The sequence below is a fragment of the Bombus pyrosoma genome, linkage group LG6, assembly GCF_014825855.1.
Source record: "Bombus pyrosoma isolate SC7728 linkage group LG6, ASM1482585v1, whole genome shotgun sequence".
Taxonomy (NCBI): Eukaryota; Metazoa; Arthropoda; class Insecta; order Hymenoptera; family Apidae; genus Bombus; species Bombus pyrosoma.
This window is the reverse complement of record NC_057775.1, coordinates 5289773-5308074: the sequence shown is the minus strand read 5'-3', so window position 1 is coordinate 5308074 and position 18302 is coordinate 5289773. Positions and strand designations below refer to the sequence as shown.

The 18302-nt window shown below is 36.0% G+C and overlaps 1 protein-coding gene across 12 annotated transcripts in view; it reads right to left on the bottom strand.

Moving 5' to 3' along the window:
• Positions 1 to 18302, bottom strand: part of LOC122568223 (potassium channel subfamily T member 2) — a 203790-nt gene that overhangs the window by 90302 nt on the left and 95186 nt on the right. Inside the window, exon 1 of one of the 12 annotated variants that reach the window (XM_043727724.1) lies at positions 7620 to 9678. The exons of the other annotated variants lie outside the window; for them this stretch is intronic. Within the exon in view, the coding sequence (XP_043583659.1) occupies positions 7620 to 7690 (71 nt within the window). The 5' untranslated portion in view covers positions 7691 to 9678. Of the gene's footprint in view, positions 1 to 7619; positions 9679 to 18302 lie in introns of those variants that run through there. 12 annotated transcript variants of the gene reach the window in all.

Here is an 18302-nt window from a genome sequence, read left to right as displayed (position 1 = left end):
CTTACAATGATCGATCAGATTCTTTTATTTTAATTTCACGATTGTAGGATTAGAACAGTGTTGACAAGTTAGGCGACCCGCCAGCCAAATCCAGCAACATCGTACAATTTAAATTTGAAAGTTATATCTCATGTTATTATGTATGAAATTCGCTCACACGCTTTCTAATATTATTGAAGAATTGTACAATGTTCAAAATTTCAGATGCTTCTGATTAAATACACTTCATTCGTTGTTTGTTTCAACAACAGAAACTGAAATTCCAATATACATGCTGCGTGTTGTTATCATCTTTGATAGTAAATAGAATTGAGATTAAATAGCATTAACTTGGAATAAAATAAAATAATAGAAAAAGTCATAATGAGGATTAATGTAACATTATCGGAACCCAGCATCCTTTGAATCCATTAGCGAATCTAGCCATAAGCTAACCATAGATGTAATATTATGCCCATGATGATAATTACGATGCTCTGTTTATCGATCCGTTTAATCGTGCACAGTATAATTCACTGTCATTAATGACGATGGAATCGTACGCTTTGATTCGAAATTAATCTTGCTTATCTAGTGATCGGTATGATTAAAAGAATTTTGATTAACTGATACTGTTACTAGGTTAATAGAATATTACACCTGGACAGTGTTATTCAACGATTGAATCATTAACGCGTTAAGATATTCTTATTTCTTACTGCTAGAAGTTCAATAACGATAACTGTAATGCTATAACTTAATAACAGATAACTGAATTGCTAGTGTACCATGGATATATTATTATACCGCTAGTAACAATTGTCCATTTCCCTCGTCCCCAATAGGATATCGATATTCATTTTCAATAATCATGGACAATAATTAAATCATGTCCACGTTCGAATCCGCGTTCAATTATGTTATTAATTTGTATCCCACATAGGCAATGACGATTTAGGATGTTTTTATTAGATATAGGAAAAGATTCTGTGCTTCCAGTTGCATACTTTTCGTATCTTCGTGAACGAATCGTATCTTTACCTTCAAAAGTAGAAATATTTTCTTCCCATTTTCTCAAACTTCTTACAATCACTGTGACCTGTTAAAGGTAAAATCTCATCTGAAAAATCTCTGATATCGTTTTTTACACGTTATACATATTGTAATATTCCCATTGAAAATAGAAGAACATTTTTTCTTTTTTAACGAAACGTCATTGAATTTTCATTGAGCTGAGATCTAAAGAATGTGCAACGTTAAACATACAATTTATCAACTGTAATTGTATTTGCAATTATGTTTTATATATTATCGATAATTATCGATACGTTAAAAGGCAGTGGAATATCTGAATTTTAGCATAATAGAGTATGAAACTAGCAGCGCAGAATTTTTCTCTACGTCTAATAATATGTAACCCTTGCCTGATGCAAGCTCCTCGATCTGTATCTATGCGATAGAATTAAATCAATCTTCATCGTCCGAGTTTAATTAATTGCACGTATATTAACCTTCACGAAGAAACCTAAATGTTAATTTAATAACGATAGATGTAATAGAAATGGTATTGAAACTGGTTCATTAACCTATTTTTAATCTCTATCCTCAGAACAACATTGTATAATCCTACGCTGATTATATTCTTATTCTTCTCGTTGCCCTTTAAACTCGTAAAAGCCACGTAATCGAACTACAATGCGTTTGCGCAAGCTACGAAACACGTAAGAATGAAAGTTAGATAATAGAAGTTGAAAAAGTAGCATAGCGTTCGAGCTGCTAACGAGTCAATTTCCAGCGCGAAAATTGAGACGCGACGCGGGACTAATTACATCGCACACCTTCCTTACTCTTTTCGACAAACCTTTTATTGTTTCTCTTCGTTCATATTTACTCTTAAGCTTCTCGCGTATAATTCCAACAGCGTACAAAGGTTTAATCGGCATTTAATTAGACTTGGAAACGGCATCAGAGAGAGAGAGAGAGAGAGAGAGAGAGAGAGAGAAAACTCGTTTGCGCTCTTCGATTTCTGTCGAATTATCGTCAAGGAAGCACACCGTGAAGTATTCTTCTCAGGAAGCTGATCAAATTTATTTTCTCGTACTTTCGATGAACCCACGCACGCTTTACAAATGATAGTCGCTAATTACTTGATATAATTCTAAAGTTGTGAAACCTCGATTCATAACTTGAGACTGTCATCAGGCTGAGTGCCTTCCTCGAAATGTTTCCCAGAGACGTGAAATGTCACTATTGAATAAACGCACAGGGAACGGAATTATAGCACGTGAACGAATATATAGGTACGTGTAAATGTCACACAGTTGTTTCGTTGCTTGCAAAGAGCTCGTAAACCGTCGTTGATTACCAATTAGCAGATTTGGGTCATCGGTCGCGTAAACTATTTTCTAAAATTGTAAGATTATGGAAAGGTCGTAAGGGTTGAATGTTAAGAATCTCTGGAATTTCATCGCCTATAATAATTTTGAAATTGTTCAGATTAAAGGGAATATTCTTTGACCGACTTTACGACTGTGATATTAAATTTGAATGATAACGTTGCTGGTTGTATCTTGATTTCGTAGTTAAGTGGAAGTTATAATAATAAGATTATTTGATTAACATTGCTTCTAAGGCATTTTCATTACGATCGGCTTAACCTTTACCGAGAGATTGGAGAAGCAATTGCAAAGCAATCCTATTAACATGCTAAATCTCTTATAGAGATCCAGGTTTTAATTACAAGTCACATGCAGAAGATATGTGCGAATTTTACTCGAATTAAACGCGAAACGATCTAAGCACAGTGTCAATGTATTTAGCGCCAAGTGGTGAGCCGCGTATACACAGAGCCCTTAGTTAGCCGAACCCACAAATTCAGAATTAGGATTGCGCATCAAATATTTACCGACCACTTGTCCCACGATTGTCCAAGGTACCGTGAAAATCCTCGACTTGAGCTTCGTATACAATCTTTGGAGGATAAGCAGATGAGGTTTCTCGCGAATCTTAATTCAATAAATTCGATACGTTCGTGTTCGCGGTTATTGACGACACAAGGCAAGTGGAACAGAAACGTTGATCTATATAGAAGTTTACAATTGCGATTTATAATTACAGAGCTATCGCGGTATTCCGATATTAATAAGGATCACTGTATACCAGGATCATAATGGCACGTATTGGTCTCCATAATCATCTAATTCAGATCTTTAAAAATGACTAAATTATTAGAAGAAAAAATAAGTCGTATTCGAACATTTATAGACACATTTTACGAATATATTATGTGTCTCGTAGGAAACAATTTGAAAGATAACTAAAGTAATTAGCTGATCTTTGTGTAATTGCATAATAAAATTCTATCTAAAAACAGCAATTTCCAAATCTTACGAAGCTGTCTTACTGTTGAAAAAATCTGTATTTTACTCTAAAACCTTCTGGTTACTTCGTTCCTTCGAGCTATGGTTAGCGTTTTCTATCGTTGGTGTTTCGAAAAGTGAATTGCGTTTATGCTACGTAATAAGAAAGGGTCGTCGTGAAGCTTTCTATCGTGGTACGATGCATCATAAATATCTGGCAATGAAGATAATATTCCTGACAGCAAGCGGAACAGAAATCTTGCGATTTAGATCTGTGCACATATGTGCACCATTTGTTCGAGTAATATAGCATTCGGAAATTACATATTTCATATCGTATCTAGTTGTATTCGAATGGAAATTCATATTGGCATTATGTCGAAAATCGTCGAGATTACGAAACTAAATTTATTCGAATAGATTTTCATTAGTACTATTACACGTTATCTTTTGGTTTGTAATTGAAGCCTTGAAAAGTATCGTTAGACGGTAACAAGACTGGCCTGGAGACCATTATTAATTATGGTAGTCCCACCCCTAAGTTATTAGAATTCATCCCCTGTCAAAGACTCACCTTTCTCTTCAAACAAAGATTAATCGTTGCAAAGCTCAACAATTTACTTATTATTTAATTATTTAATAAACACCAATACTGAATCATATTATGATTTTACTTTTTTAATCTATCAATGCAGTCCATGTAATCTGATTTATAGTTCATAGATATTAATACTTTTTAAGAAATATCCTATCGCCTTCTGGTCGTAGAAAGCTTTCGAACAGAAAGATTTCTCGTACAACCTCAGCACTGATAGAAAATATAGAGATTGAAATATAGGATAAATATAGAATACTAACGAATAATATAGAATGTTAATAAATGTAGCATACAAAACTACAGGATACTAAGGGTAAATATAGGATGGAAAATTTTTGTTAATATCTTAAAATAAAGTTTACCATTGCATTCCAACAATTTCTAGTTTCTATGTTTTGATCGTAGTTTGACGAACAATCGAAACCTTCCCCGTGGAAAATCAAACTATCGAACACGTTCAATACTACAATCTACTTTTTCAAACTTCTATCACCCAACTGTTATTTCTACTGCAATATACACGAGTATCTAGTTCCTTTACAAATCCTTCATGGTAGTATTATATTCGAGAACTTCCCGATTCGGCTGTTGTAAGAATTGATTCTATCAAAGTTTTCGCCACGAAGTTCACCGACGAAGAAACATGGGGATCGAACGTGAAGATCATGCGACTGGAAATTGGTTGCGAAAACGACGCGATTGAAAATGAAATTAGACTTGTCGGTAAAAATACGGATCATTGGTAATCGAATTCGTCGTCGATTAAACTATCGTGTATTGAAATCCATATTGGAAGCGCGTCAGATTTTTTGGATATAAAACTTCATTCTCTCTATTACAAGTAATTTCAAACCTCTTAATTTTTTTTTATTACACTGTTATTTGCTTAATTTGGAATATCCTTTAAAATTTTTATTCTTATCCTCGTTAATCGAGTCGGTTGAATTTACATAGTTTCAAACACTTTACTAAGTCATTTTACTTGGCTTGAAATATTCTTCGAAATTTTTACTCCCATGCTCATTAATCAAGCTAGTCGACTTTAATTTAACGTTAATTTAAAACACTTTACCGATGTAAAATTTTCGTTTCACTTAATTTGAAATATTCTTTAAAATTTCTACTCTCACTCTCGTTAATCAAGTCAGTTGACTTTAAGTACTTTGGAACGCTTTACCAATGTAAACTTGTCGTTTTACCTGACTGTGTTTTCCTGTAAAATTGAGACGATTTCAACTATCCTTTGACCTAAAAGGAACAGTCCAATTTCGTACCTGCCAATATTGACTTCCTAAAGCGAGTCAATTTTTTCTGATTTTTCCGTTAATTCGTACTTTGTATATATCATTATAATTAATATCATGATAATTTACATGCGCGCATAATCAATTCTTTCATCTCCTATTCGATATTCGCTTGAAGCCAGGTTACTTTAACTCGGCTAATTTGAATACAAATAACCTGACTAATCTGAACGAGACTTTGAACATGTATAACTATCGAGTAACTGATTTGTCGTGATTAAAACAATTGAATCGTTGACATTGTAGGAGAGAAAAAACGTACAATGTCTCCTGCGTACTCGATGTTAGTTGCGAGAAAAAATTGTTCCTGAGATCGAGCGTAACGCAACGCTTGAGTCGAACAAGATGATTAATTGCTTCGTGGCAAGAAGATTGTTTTAAATCCAATTTGTATTCGAGACAGTGAAATGGGACGATGAAATTGACCGATTTGGATTGGCTATATCGTCCAAAGTTGGTCATTTCTTTTTTACTCTTTACAATTATTACAGTAGCAGTTGTGTATAAATTTGACGCTGATTTACCTCCTAATTCGTAATTGCCTGCTTAGTATTTCTCATAAATTAATCAGTTTTATAAATTCTCCGAGGAACGATTTATAAAGCTACGATATTCCAAGAAATCTAGGAAACACTAGAAGAAACCTTTACAAAGAAAATCTTTATAAACGTACTTTATTCTGTCATTTTCTTCTACTTATTTCTGTATTTTTGTTACAAATGTAAGTTCATTAAACGACGTTCAAAAGATAGAGAGCGATCGAGGAGAAGAAACTTCTGAGTGTTTTTCGGAAAATCATCGAGAAATCGATCAAAGAACTTTCGAAATGCGTTTCGCTACTTGAAATTCCAAAGAGTTGCAGAACTTTGCGTTCAGCTTTACTACATTAGCTTACATGAAACGTACACGTGCAATTTTATTCCAATAGCCAATTTCGTGAACGTTGTCCTCCTGAGTCATCTCCTTCTCTCCAGTGAAATAGCGTGCACGTGAAACTGTATTTCTCGTGCGTTCTGTTATCAAAATCGTTGTTCGAGTTATCAAAAGAAGGAAAAAGAAAAGGACACAATCGTGCTTACCTAAAAACGAAATATATGCATCGTTTTTTCCCCTGATGTCCTTTTATTGACTTTATGTTGAGAAACAGATTATTTTGTAATTGAATTACCATTGTTCCACTGTAAAAAGTATGTAATCCTGCTTAAGCTGCGCGTCAGATTCGAGAGTGTACCCGATAAAACCTAAGTGTCTGTGAAAATCTACGAGCTAATTTACATTCCTTGCCTGGAAAGGTGAAAGAAACACGCCTGGGTAAAATGTATCGTATCCTGGTTGCATGAAATTTTGACACGTTTGAAAAAAAAAAATAGAAAAAAGATTGAACATTGCTGTATCTCATTCATTGATTGTATTTGTAGTTTTTAGTAATTGTTCAATCAATAAAGTTTAATAAGCTGTCTACCGTTCATTTTCTACAGTAATCATTTGATAACAGTATTTAAAATTACTTTCATTATGTTTCCATAGATCGTGTGAAATATGCATTGTTTATTTCTAAATTAACATTATTATACGTTGGAATAAAATATTTATGAAAGTAATAGGTATTCTACGAATACACTGCATTTCAATATCTCATATTTGTATTCATATTCACGCTTTATTGAAAAGTATACTTATATTTATTCAGTTTTGTGTTTTAATGTATTGCTATTTCCAAATGTTTATTTATTATATATTCTGAAAGACAACAAATTCAATGACTTCATCCAATAAATGGTATATATATAATCGAAAAATTTGCTCACACATTGTTCTCCAATTTATTGTAATATAAGTTTCTAAAATATTTTTCGTTATAACATACGTTTGTATTCGAAACTATTTCATTTCGTAACCGAAATTAGTATTCTTTTAGTTCCAGAACTCTGTACTGTCAAAAACTACAGAGAACAAAAACGTACTAATTACTTTCTATTGTCGCAAATAAGGTAACAATCATATTATATTATATACATTATATGTAAATAAAATTAATATGCTATCAGTTAATACTCAATCAGTGACGCTGTATTATCAAAAGCAGCGAGAAGCGAAATATTTTGTACATAGAAAACAGAGTTGCCTGTTGTCATAAATAAAATATATATTAATCAATTCAGCAATTGTAACAGCAAAAGCAGAACTCGACATGGACAAGGCTAAACCAGGCAACACTCGTTTCAATAATTCACGGATAGCTCGGAGAAAGCATCGTTTCCAACGAGAATCTGATGCTTGTGGCGTGAATCATGTGTCTCGCTTAAAAGTGTGAGCCATTTCAAACAAGCTAATCCCATAATGGAAAATCTCGTCGTATATAAAATATCATTCTACTACCTTGGTATTCTGTCATAGCTGTCCCAGCTGGTAAGACAGTTGTAACTGCTGTATCTGCTCGAGGTCGTCATAGCTAATGCCTTGCTCGATCGCACATACCGAGTTTCTTCATCGATTTTCACCTTTCCTCGATCGACAGAGGGCAGGCCACTTTTCAAATTCACCAGCGTCACGCTGTCGTTTTTTCCTGACTTTCCACGCTTGCGAAACGTTCAGTCTTGAATAACCAGCCTTTTTCTATATTTCCTCCCTCTTTCCTCGTTTCTCTCGCATCACAAATCAGAGAGACGCAGCTAGTTCGTGGCCAATTCGGTTTAAATCGTTCGTCGCGCGCGACAATTTCACGACGAGATACAAACTACACTCGTCCACGCAACGGATACTTAACGATACAGGTACATAACTCTAGCACGTTCTATGCTCCATTCGCGAGACTTTTGGCGATGGAATCGTAAAAAATAACGCGTTTCGCCGATTCACACGAGGTACATACGCACACAAGAACGGATTGCACGAAAACGATCGATAAAACTATGCCACTACTAGTTGGACCGCGACGTTGAAAAGATCGGTTTCTATTCATAAGTTGGACCACGCTTCGTCGTCTTTTTCTCTTCGCCCTTGCTCAAACGGTTAAAACGGTAAACGTCGATTAAATTCTACACTTAATTACCAGCCACCTGGGACACGGCACGCACGCGTACATATAACGCGCGCCACGCGCCTGCCTCTGTGTGTGTGTATTAAAAATACTCTACGTTTTTGGACCCGCCAACCAGCGTGCTCGATAATATCGTAATTAGGAAGAAAACGGTGCGGCCGCCTTTTTACTTTGCCGCGGGACACGCACCGCCTTCAGGAATCTCCTTCGTCTTCTTGCAAAGACGACTCTCTTCTTCGCCAACCGTACGCTTACTTTATTGCGTTAAGTTGGTTCAACGGGGGGGAACGAACCCGTCGCCACCCGTAATTCTCTGCTCCTCTTCCTTTTTTCTCCTTCCCTCTTCGCCCTCTGGCTCTTTTTTCTTTTTTTCTTTCCTATTTTTTCTTCTCTTTTCGCTTGCTCTTCTAATGAAATCTTCAGTTACGTTAGTATGCCTGAGGGGATGATTGTAATGGATTGGAATGGGCTTTAGAAGGAGTCACGGATGACACGTTCTTGGAAAAAAGATGTCAGTCGGGGCTCCGGGGAAAATAATAAAGAACAGCCCTTCTGTCGCATGCTCCGGTTGCAAGGCCACGAATTATTCCGACAAAACTGAGAGGAGCGTCTCCAAGGTTTACCAAAGCTCATTTCGAAGATAAAGGATAACGTCGATTACGAAACTTTTTTTACACACTCAATCGTTGCTACTTGATATGTTGATTCGCGAAACTCGTTCCAACGATGACTAGAAATTTCCTTCGTCTTCTTAAATCGAGTGGTTCGTTTGGTCTCACCGGAAGCCGCAACTTCGTTGATCTCTCCGCGACGACTGACGACACTGCTTCGTCGAACCACAATCCAAGAACGCGTCCTCCGGTTCTATTGGTCCCGCCACAAGCTCGTCGATCATAATCCAGAATTTTAGAAACCTGACCTTCGACCGAACGACACTCTTTGTCACACTGTCTTCCTTTCCTCGACGACAATGACCCGATAAGAACGATAACCAAAACTATCTAAACTGGTTCACGTTTTTTTTTTCTTGAATTTGATAAACAACAAACTTTGATTGTGTCGGTTCGTCGTAACAACGATTAACGACAAACAATTGATCGACGTTGAGCGGCCGTTCAACGATGTTTCAACCCTCTTAAAAACTTGTTCGATCTGATCGATGACGGACAGGTGGTCGACGATCACAGCCGTTGATGGTCACGGTGCATCTTCAGCTGGAGACAACGGCATTTTCTCTTGAGGTACCGCATCTTTTGGAACGTTTGGCGTGTCGCGAGTCTGCGGGCAGTTTCAGGCGGAAACGCGGCGCTCTCGAGGTTTCATTAGCCCGCCGTAGAGGCATCGAGAGGTTGCCGCGCTGGCAGCTCCTCTCAGCAAAGTTCCGCAACCACAAGGCGCTTCGCGTGGCGTGGCCCAGCGCCGACTAGCGGGTTCAGCCTTAAGCTTTCGTTTCGTTCGTCGACCAGCAAAGCTGCGCGCAAGCTCGCGCAACTTCTCCCCTCCCGTTTTCTAACTCCCTCTCTCCTTACTTTTGGTATTCGCAGCACTCGTCCTTCTCGCGACAGAAGCCAGGCTCTCTTGGTGAATTCGCGTAATAAAGTATCAAGGAGAGGGAAAAGAGGTGGCTGGAAAAGCAGGTGAAAAATAATAAATCGTTCGACCAGCGTTTGACACGCGCTTGTTCTCGCTGATTCGTTCTCCGCTTCGATATATTCGCTTACTTCTCGTGCCGATAAATTCAGCCTGATGAGTGCCGTTCTTTCTCACGCTTTGCCCGTGCGATCGCGATGCGATCACGCATGCGAGGTTCGAAAGCGTGGTAGAGACATTGTCGAGTCGGCTTATTAGCGCGATCTTTTATTGTTTCTGCTCCATTGTCTCTGCCTATTGTATCATCTGTTTCTCTGCGGTCCCGATGAATTGGGTCGTGGAATAGCTGCTTGATTAGGTTGATTGAAGACCGACTTATTGGTTATCAGCTCGTGGATACGGAGATGGTTAACGACGCTATTATATTATGTTATAACTTTAGAAACAAAATATTTTTCAAACTTTACTTCGTATTTGATAGGACGAGGATCGACACGCGAGATATTCAGAAACGGCATTCAAAATGTTACATTCTGTTACGAGAGTAACGTAAGACGAAGATACAGAAAGAAGCGAAGATTCTTCACATCCCTGCTAGGTCATCGAAAAGAGGAAAAACGTAATACGAGAAGAAAGTGTTTAAAAGACGTTGGATATCTCGATACCGACCCTGGATTGTGTTACTGTTCAACTATCGACTCATTCCTCCTTCTTCTTTATTTTACCAGTGACAGGGCTGTTTCTGTATAACGTTACCGTTTCCATATTTCTGTACTTCGTTTCGTATCACGTTTCTTCTATCTTTTTCTATCTTACACCTATATTTACGAACAAACACGTACGATGAGATCACACGTGGAACATACCCACGTAATATATTTCAAAGCCTGACACTTGCTTATTTAAACAAGTTTTCTAGACACGGAACGATCTTAAAAAAAATCTCCAATTTTCTATGTGCGCGATATCGTTGCTTTTCCCTTCCGGCAATTTTATTTCCTGTACTATGCTATACCGTACGAACCTAAGATTATATCACGTGTTTTTAAACGCACGAATTTTCCCTCCGATATTAATTGGTTTACATTCTTCCTGTTCTTCGAATATAACTTTGAAATTTATGAGGCCCCCGTGACGCACATTGCAATCGGTTCACGTTCAATTTCAAGAATCGTTATTTCGTACTCGGAAATCTTCATCTCTAATTCCAGGTACAGCAGCCTGGGCTTGTAATTAAATCGACTAAGGTTTCCATGGTGTACAGAAACAAGATGTGAGCGATGAAGAACACCGAGAACGCTTCCAGTCTTGCCAACGTTCACCGCAACAATTTGTTTCCTTATCATACGATATTTGCAGTGCCGTACGAATTATCCCCAAGACGCAAGAGTTCGAGGCTCCGTGTCTATCCGCCTTGAAAGAATACGATCATTTGCTTTCTTGCATCTTTGCGTAAATCGACGGCAATAGGCAAGATACAAAGGAGGAAGAGAATATTGCAAGTAGAAGAAATCGCGAGGGAGGATTGCTAAGCTCTACTACCACTTTCATGCGAATAGTTTATGTCTCTTCCGTCTTCTCCATGGCAAATGAAGTTCTTCCTTGCCTAGTCATGATTTAAGTCCGGTAGAGGTACAACGTCACGACAATTTTGCAGCGGTGATACCGTGCGATTCGAAAGACTTGTACAAGGTGATTCTTTCGTTAATTCAGTCAAAAGCAATGCAATTACGCTGTGGCGAGAACATTGTGTGGGTATATGTGATTTGTTATCGGAGACCAACATCGTCCTTGTATCAAAGCCGCTACGGTTAATAGAGTATTTCAAGATTTTCCTGTACAAATTTCGTTAGCGAGTCTCGTAGATGAACGTAAGAGTAAAATGATACCAAGCGTTAAAAATAAGATGAAAGACATAAGACTCATATTAGCAAAATAAGAACGAGAACGCGCGATTTGCAGTTATATTACAATTTAGATCAAATAGCGAAACAATCGTCCTATATTTAATCAAGAAACTAAATTACACAATCGCACCATCGTACAATCCATTGGAACATCTTATCTAAAAAACAGAAATACCGTCGATCTGCCTTAAGATAGTTGTAAAATAATTTCAGAATAATTTCGGGTACACGGATTGTTTCTTTAACGCGTCCGTTCCCTCGAGGGACAGTAACGAACGACGAAAGGAGTGCGGCTAGCGAAATAAAGTTTGATGCAAAGAAGACACCGAGGGAGATATCAAAGAAAACGGGACGACCTTGTCCTCAACATTTCATCCATACTAATTTCAACGTCAGCTGTCTTGGAAAATAACTCTGAAAAAGAACAATGTAAAAACTTCGAATGAAACAAATGGAAGATAGGTCTAGTCTGAGTATCCCGTCTCGAAATAAATGAAAGAAGGAGACATCCCAATGAAATAATCGATCTCCAGACGCTAATTTATTCCAAGGTTGTAGAGTTTGTTTGTTTCTACGTGTGAGAACACTGGAAACCAGGAATCATGTAAAATTCTTCGATTTAAGGATTTTGCTGATAAAAAGAAACTGTGTCACCACAGGATGAAACGTCTCGATACACAGTGATTTGCGATTTACGAGGTAAGTTTTCCTTTATCCATAAAAGTACCCCTTGCTCGTCGTAAACCTTTGAAACGATACGGCGATCAAATGATGATAAAAAGACTTGGATTCTTAAAGTAACACTTGATTGTGTACCCGGATCATCGAAGAGTGGCGAAAGAAATATAAATGGACCAGTTGGCTATTATCAAACCGCACATGTTTATGCATTTATGGACAATTTAAAAGTGCGAACAGTTGGAGAATCCACATACAATATATAAGTAAACGAAGTAGTCATAGTATACAGGTCGAATCGTCCGAAATATATAAACATGTATAAATTCATTAATATACGAGAAAATTGGCTTTTAAGATACTTTTATGGTTTCTATGAAATTTATGTTTTCAATAAATACGTCGCAGCTTTCGTGCACATTTTCATACTTCTTTTAAACTTTATCGATATAATTATGACAGTCGTATCCTATCACAGTGCTAATAAAATTTCAAAACGTTTCAAAATGTTTTGTATAACGCACATAATATGTTCATAAAAGATTCCTATAAATTAACATAAGTGTCCTAATAGCTTTTTGAACCATTTGTCTTGATCATTTTAGGGTATGCTAGATCAAAATATGTTCAGCATAAATTGGTTTAAGTAACTTATTGGTTATTGAGAATCGATAGGTTCTGTTAACAGAAGTAGTTAAGGAAGATCTATAGCTTGAGATGCATGCTCGTGAGAATAAACTACGTAGAAATATTGATACACGTTATAAATTTAAAAATTGCATTAATATTTAAAATGCATATATCAGACTCAATGTATAGCATTGCCTCGTTAACAGAAAAGTAATTCCTGCTGAAGTCATTTGCGTAAATTATTTTTTAAATGATTTGTTAAATCATAAATTTTGGACTCCGCATTCGGTAAAAAATTTCATAGAAGGAGATATCTAAATGCCGAAATTTTTGTAAACGGATTAAATGCTTGGCGAACATTTCCCAAATTCCGAAGTAACAAGGAATGTAATATATCTCGCGAATATATAACGTCCCAGTTTCTTTCTCTCTTGTTTTTAAGAAAGCGGAGCATTCGTTATAATAAAAGAAATAGATGAAACGTGTGTAGAAACAAGATGTTATAGCACATAATAAGCACTTTCCTACTTCATTTCTTCGAACAAAGATTTAATCAAGTTTTATCGCCTGATATATTTTCTCGTTTGTTACCAATCCTCCAATATCTATTTTAATTCAATTTTCATTGAATTTATTTTAAACAGAAATGAAAGGCACGGCGTTGAATATTTCACTATTAACAATAAAGTTGACTAATCTAGATCTTTACTTTTGTTTTTCTAAAACGAAATTATTGCATTTACACAAGCTGGGAACAATCGATACTTGATCGTTGCAATTGTATGAAAAATCTTTAAATATCTCGCAGTTGGTTGATTATAAAATCGAGAATAGTCTTCGATCCATTTATTTTTGCTGCTTCATAATTGCTGGCAAAGTTACCCAACTTCCTGATGAATAAAACTTTGCCACTTTAGAAAGAACTTTCGTCATTTCAGTGTACGCAAACTCGGCTCCCTTCGGGGCAATTATTTCACCGTATGAGAATTACAAGAGAATATTTGTGTATGTGTTACAAACAACTTAACAAAATAATAATATAACTCGTAAAATTGTATATTTTTGACACGATCATCTTCTGTATTTTATAATTTTAAACTCATTACACACTAATAGAGTTTAATGATAAAACTTTGTAATATAGAAATGTAATCTATGACACCTGCATAAAATTTCATACAGATGTTGAAGCGCATTAAATTTATTTTGTACATGTATAGTAAATTTCTATGATATATAATTAACTGCATTTTATGATTATAACAAAATAAAATTATGTTACAACGTTTCAAAGAACCCATATTTGCTACAGAAAATGTCATATAATTGACTGCTTCATATAACGTATTGTTTTATGTACAAAAACAAAGTTTAAAACTTGGTAATCTTCATAGCAAAATAATATATATTGAACTATTATTTTACAGTTTATTATTTTAATAATTTATTGATCACTATCATAATTAAGTAGGTGTAAATAGTTTATTAGCGCAACATTTTATTGAATTTATTTTACTGATAATTAAAGTTGAATATATTTGAATGAAACAAAATTTATTATACTACATAATTCCGATTTAATGCCACGATAATAGCAATAGTTTCATATTTTAACGTTATTTTACGTAGAACGATTTAAACGAAGAGGATAAATCGTAAAATCATTTTGCATAATTAACATATCTGCTCATCTCGATGTTAATTATTTCATTCCATTGCATCGTATTAATTCGATGAACACTCCCCCCCCCCCAAAAAAAAGTAAAATGAAGCAGAACACGCGTTTTATGCGAAATTCATTCTTTCCTTCTTTTCCTTTTTCATTCTCCCACTTATCCTTACATACGTCGATGAATTTTCATGAATTTTAGAACCTTCTTATGTTCATACACGCGGAGCTTGTTTGGACATTAATATTCGATGTATACGCAGAACTTTTTCAAACGTGCCGTTCGAGAACGCTGTCAAGGCGATGGCGTGGCTCAAGAAAATACATATTAATTTCGCGTATTATAGAGCATAATGCAGGCAAAAAGCCGAAAGTTGGAATAAATCCATGACAACGATGTGAAGAAAGAAAATTCTATAACTCGTCTAAAAATTGACTTTACATTAGTGATTTTTATTTAATCACAACTTTCATATCTTTAAATATCAACAGAGCAGCGTTAAACCAACTAAAAGTACAGATTCACGCTGGCGCAGAACAGGGTATTTTTAAAAATTAGTCATAATCACTTTTGACTAGTACGAATCAATGTTTCCTCCACTTTAAACAAATGCGTAGCATATAAATAAGATCTGTTTCAACAAAACCTATTTATCAATAACAAGCTTGCATATTAACCATCGATATTTGTACTATAGGAATATTAATTATGTACAAAATACTCAATAGAGAAGAATATATTAATAGGAATAATAAATAACAAAAAGGAGAAACGATAAACTATACAAATGTATTACAAAATAAAGTTTGAGAAATAAATATGTAAGACAGACTTAAAATTAAAATAAATCTAATAAGAATAAAATACAGTTAAGCAAAGCGATATTTCATACACGAGAACGTTATGTGTAAGAGTAATTATCTGAACCTATTAATTGTTAGAGTTACGATCAACTAGTGTTACCATGCGTTACTCTAGAAATCTATTAGTTTTAGATATATTCTAACTTATGATGACAATTAACCATTTATTATCAATATGCAAACGAGGCACAGATTGCCAAGGTATCTAGCTGAAACCTATTTTATGAACATCGTTAAGTTATATCGGGGAGCTGGTTTTCGAATCAAAACGTTATTGGACCTAAAACTGATTTATTGTCCTTTTGCTTAATTTAAACTACACGTGATGCCAGTATCACATTGCAGCGTGCAATATTCGAGCACTATTGAATTATCCATTCCGTTTGTATCACTGATAGAGAATTCATTGTACCTGACAGTGTTAATAACGCGTTATTTTGTTATTGGAGTAACAGGTATGCCACTATTATTCACGTTAATTATACAAATGATACTATATTTGTCAGTTGGAATTGATGTTTAAGAAATACGTAAAAATAATACTGTATGAGCACGCTGTATAATAAAAACTACAAGTAGAAGTAAGAATAATATAGATACTCGTATGCACGAGTCATATTTTTTAGGAGAGTAATTTCAAATTCTATACAAATTGTATTTGCTCATTTAAAATAAAGAATTTCATATAAGCAAACAATGTTCTATTTAATTTTACATTATCCTCATAAATATTTGCTTTCCTTAGTTTTTATACAAAATGTATGTAAAATGTAAAAAGACAATCCTTTGCTTTTTTACAAAATGTCGTAAATATATCAGCTACTTTTCAACTTTGAAGAAATTGGTATTGAAAAGATCTCGACGATATACCTCCGGTCGGTATATTTTTCCTATCGTCTTTAACCGCTGAATATTTACATTATACTTTGTCATAAATGATACTCAAACTTTCCTATAAGTTACGAAACACGAAAAGGTACCTTATGATAATTTCATATTTCATACGGCACGCGAATCAAACAAGACAGCTGAAATGTACGCTGTAACTCTTCCGGGTAAAAGTACAATTTATCACGAAGAAACTATAATACAAAGTTTCCAATCCAAGAAATCACACGTAGTAACATTAATAACAGCCTAACAGGACACTGTCGGAGATATCGCGCGACAGTCCTCTTGAAATACTAATCAGACATCAGGTTCACGAAGTCAACTACAACTTGCAGATTCTTAATCACCGTTCGTGCGTGCCTGCTACACTATGTTTAACCCTTTAAGTACAAGTACACTTTCATAAATCATACGAGATAACAAAGCTAAATAAAATATTTCGCACCTTATTTTAATTACGTGGAACGACTTGTATAGACAAAGGCACGATCGTACGCGCATATTTAGTTTACGTATAATCCCCAAATAGAATCGCTAAAAACCGATTCACGCATCTCGAACTCTATTCAAATCTTAATATAGCTCACTGATGAAAAAGTTTTCATTTCGTTGTAGGTGTACGATTATCTATCGTCAGTCGTATTTACGAGACTCACGGACCGTCTATTTAAACCAACGAGTGTTTCTAACGGTTGCTCTTGATCCTATCGTGACCACAGTGGAAATTCGTGCTACGAACGAGAGGACAGGATACGAACGATTCGAGATAGAAGAAGGACGTCAGCCTGTAAACCGAGAATTCAACCCAAAATTACGGTGCAGCGACGTGCAAAGCGGAACGTCGATGCGATTAAAGGTAATATAGTTGAAAGTCTACTTCCGCTGCATTAGCTTGCGAAGCGATGGCGACAGAGTATCTAAAAGAGAACGTGGAGGAGAGACTTTCGTTAGCGTAGAAGCATTAGGGAACGATTACAGCGTTTGCCCGCCTTTTTTCTTACTCCCTTTTATTTTCCATTTCCCTCGATCTGCCGTCGGATATTCTTTCTATCGTTTCTTCTTGACTCTTTCTTGCCTCGAACTGTCTTCCCTCTGTCCTCCAAAGCCATCTCGTTCGCTAACGAGATTACTCTCGACGGCCCACTATTCTAAACGCGCGGATCGGTTTGTCTATGTGTTTGAGAACGGCCTTTAAGGTCCCATGCAGACAAGCGATTTTTGTCTTGCGTGTCATTGCAAGCGAGTGCTCAGCTTTAGCGAAGATGGAGCAACGCGCACGTAACGAGAAAACAACGCTTATCTTCGGGATATTCTGAACTGGTATCGATCAATTAAAATTAAGGAGCAATAAACTGCGAATGAATTCTCGCTACACCGAATACTTATCCATTAACGGTAAATACAATTTCGTTTCTTCTTTTTATCTGTTCTTTTATTCAACTAAAATTTTACCAAATTCTCATCCGAACGGGATTCCACGGGATATATTTTAAACTCTAGACATCTAGAGAATTTCTTAGTTCGACGAACGACCGTCGTTCCTCGATAATGGCAGCACCGTACGCTCGTAGCGAGGTTGCTGCCAGCTGCCCCCTATGCGGCCAAATCGACAGGCAGCTACGCGCCGACGTCTGATCAGGCACGGTACCTTATTCTACTTCGCGGCCTCCTTCGCGTCGCATTATTCCAAGATCTCTCGTATAACGCTACAAAACAAGGAAGATTTTTGAAACGGTTTAAAAAGATGTGGATATTGTTCTGCGATTACCGTTTAAATTATTCCGGTATATGTA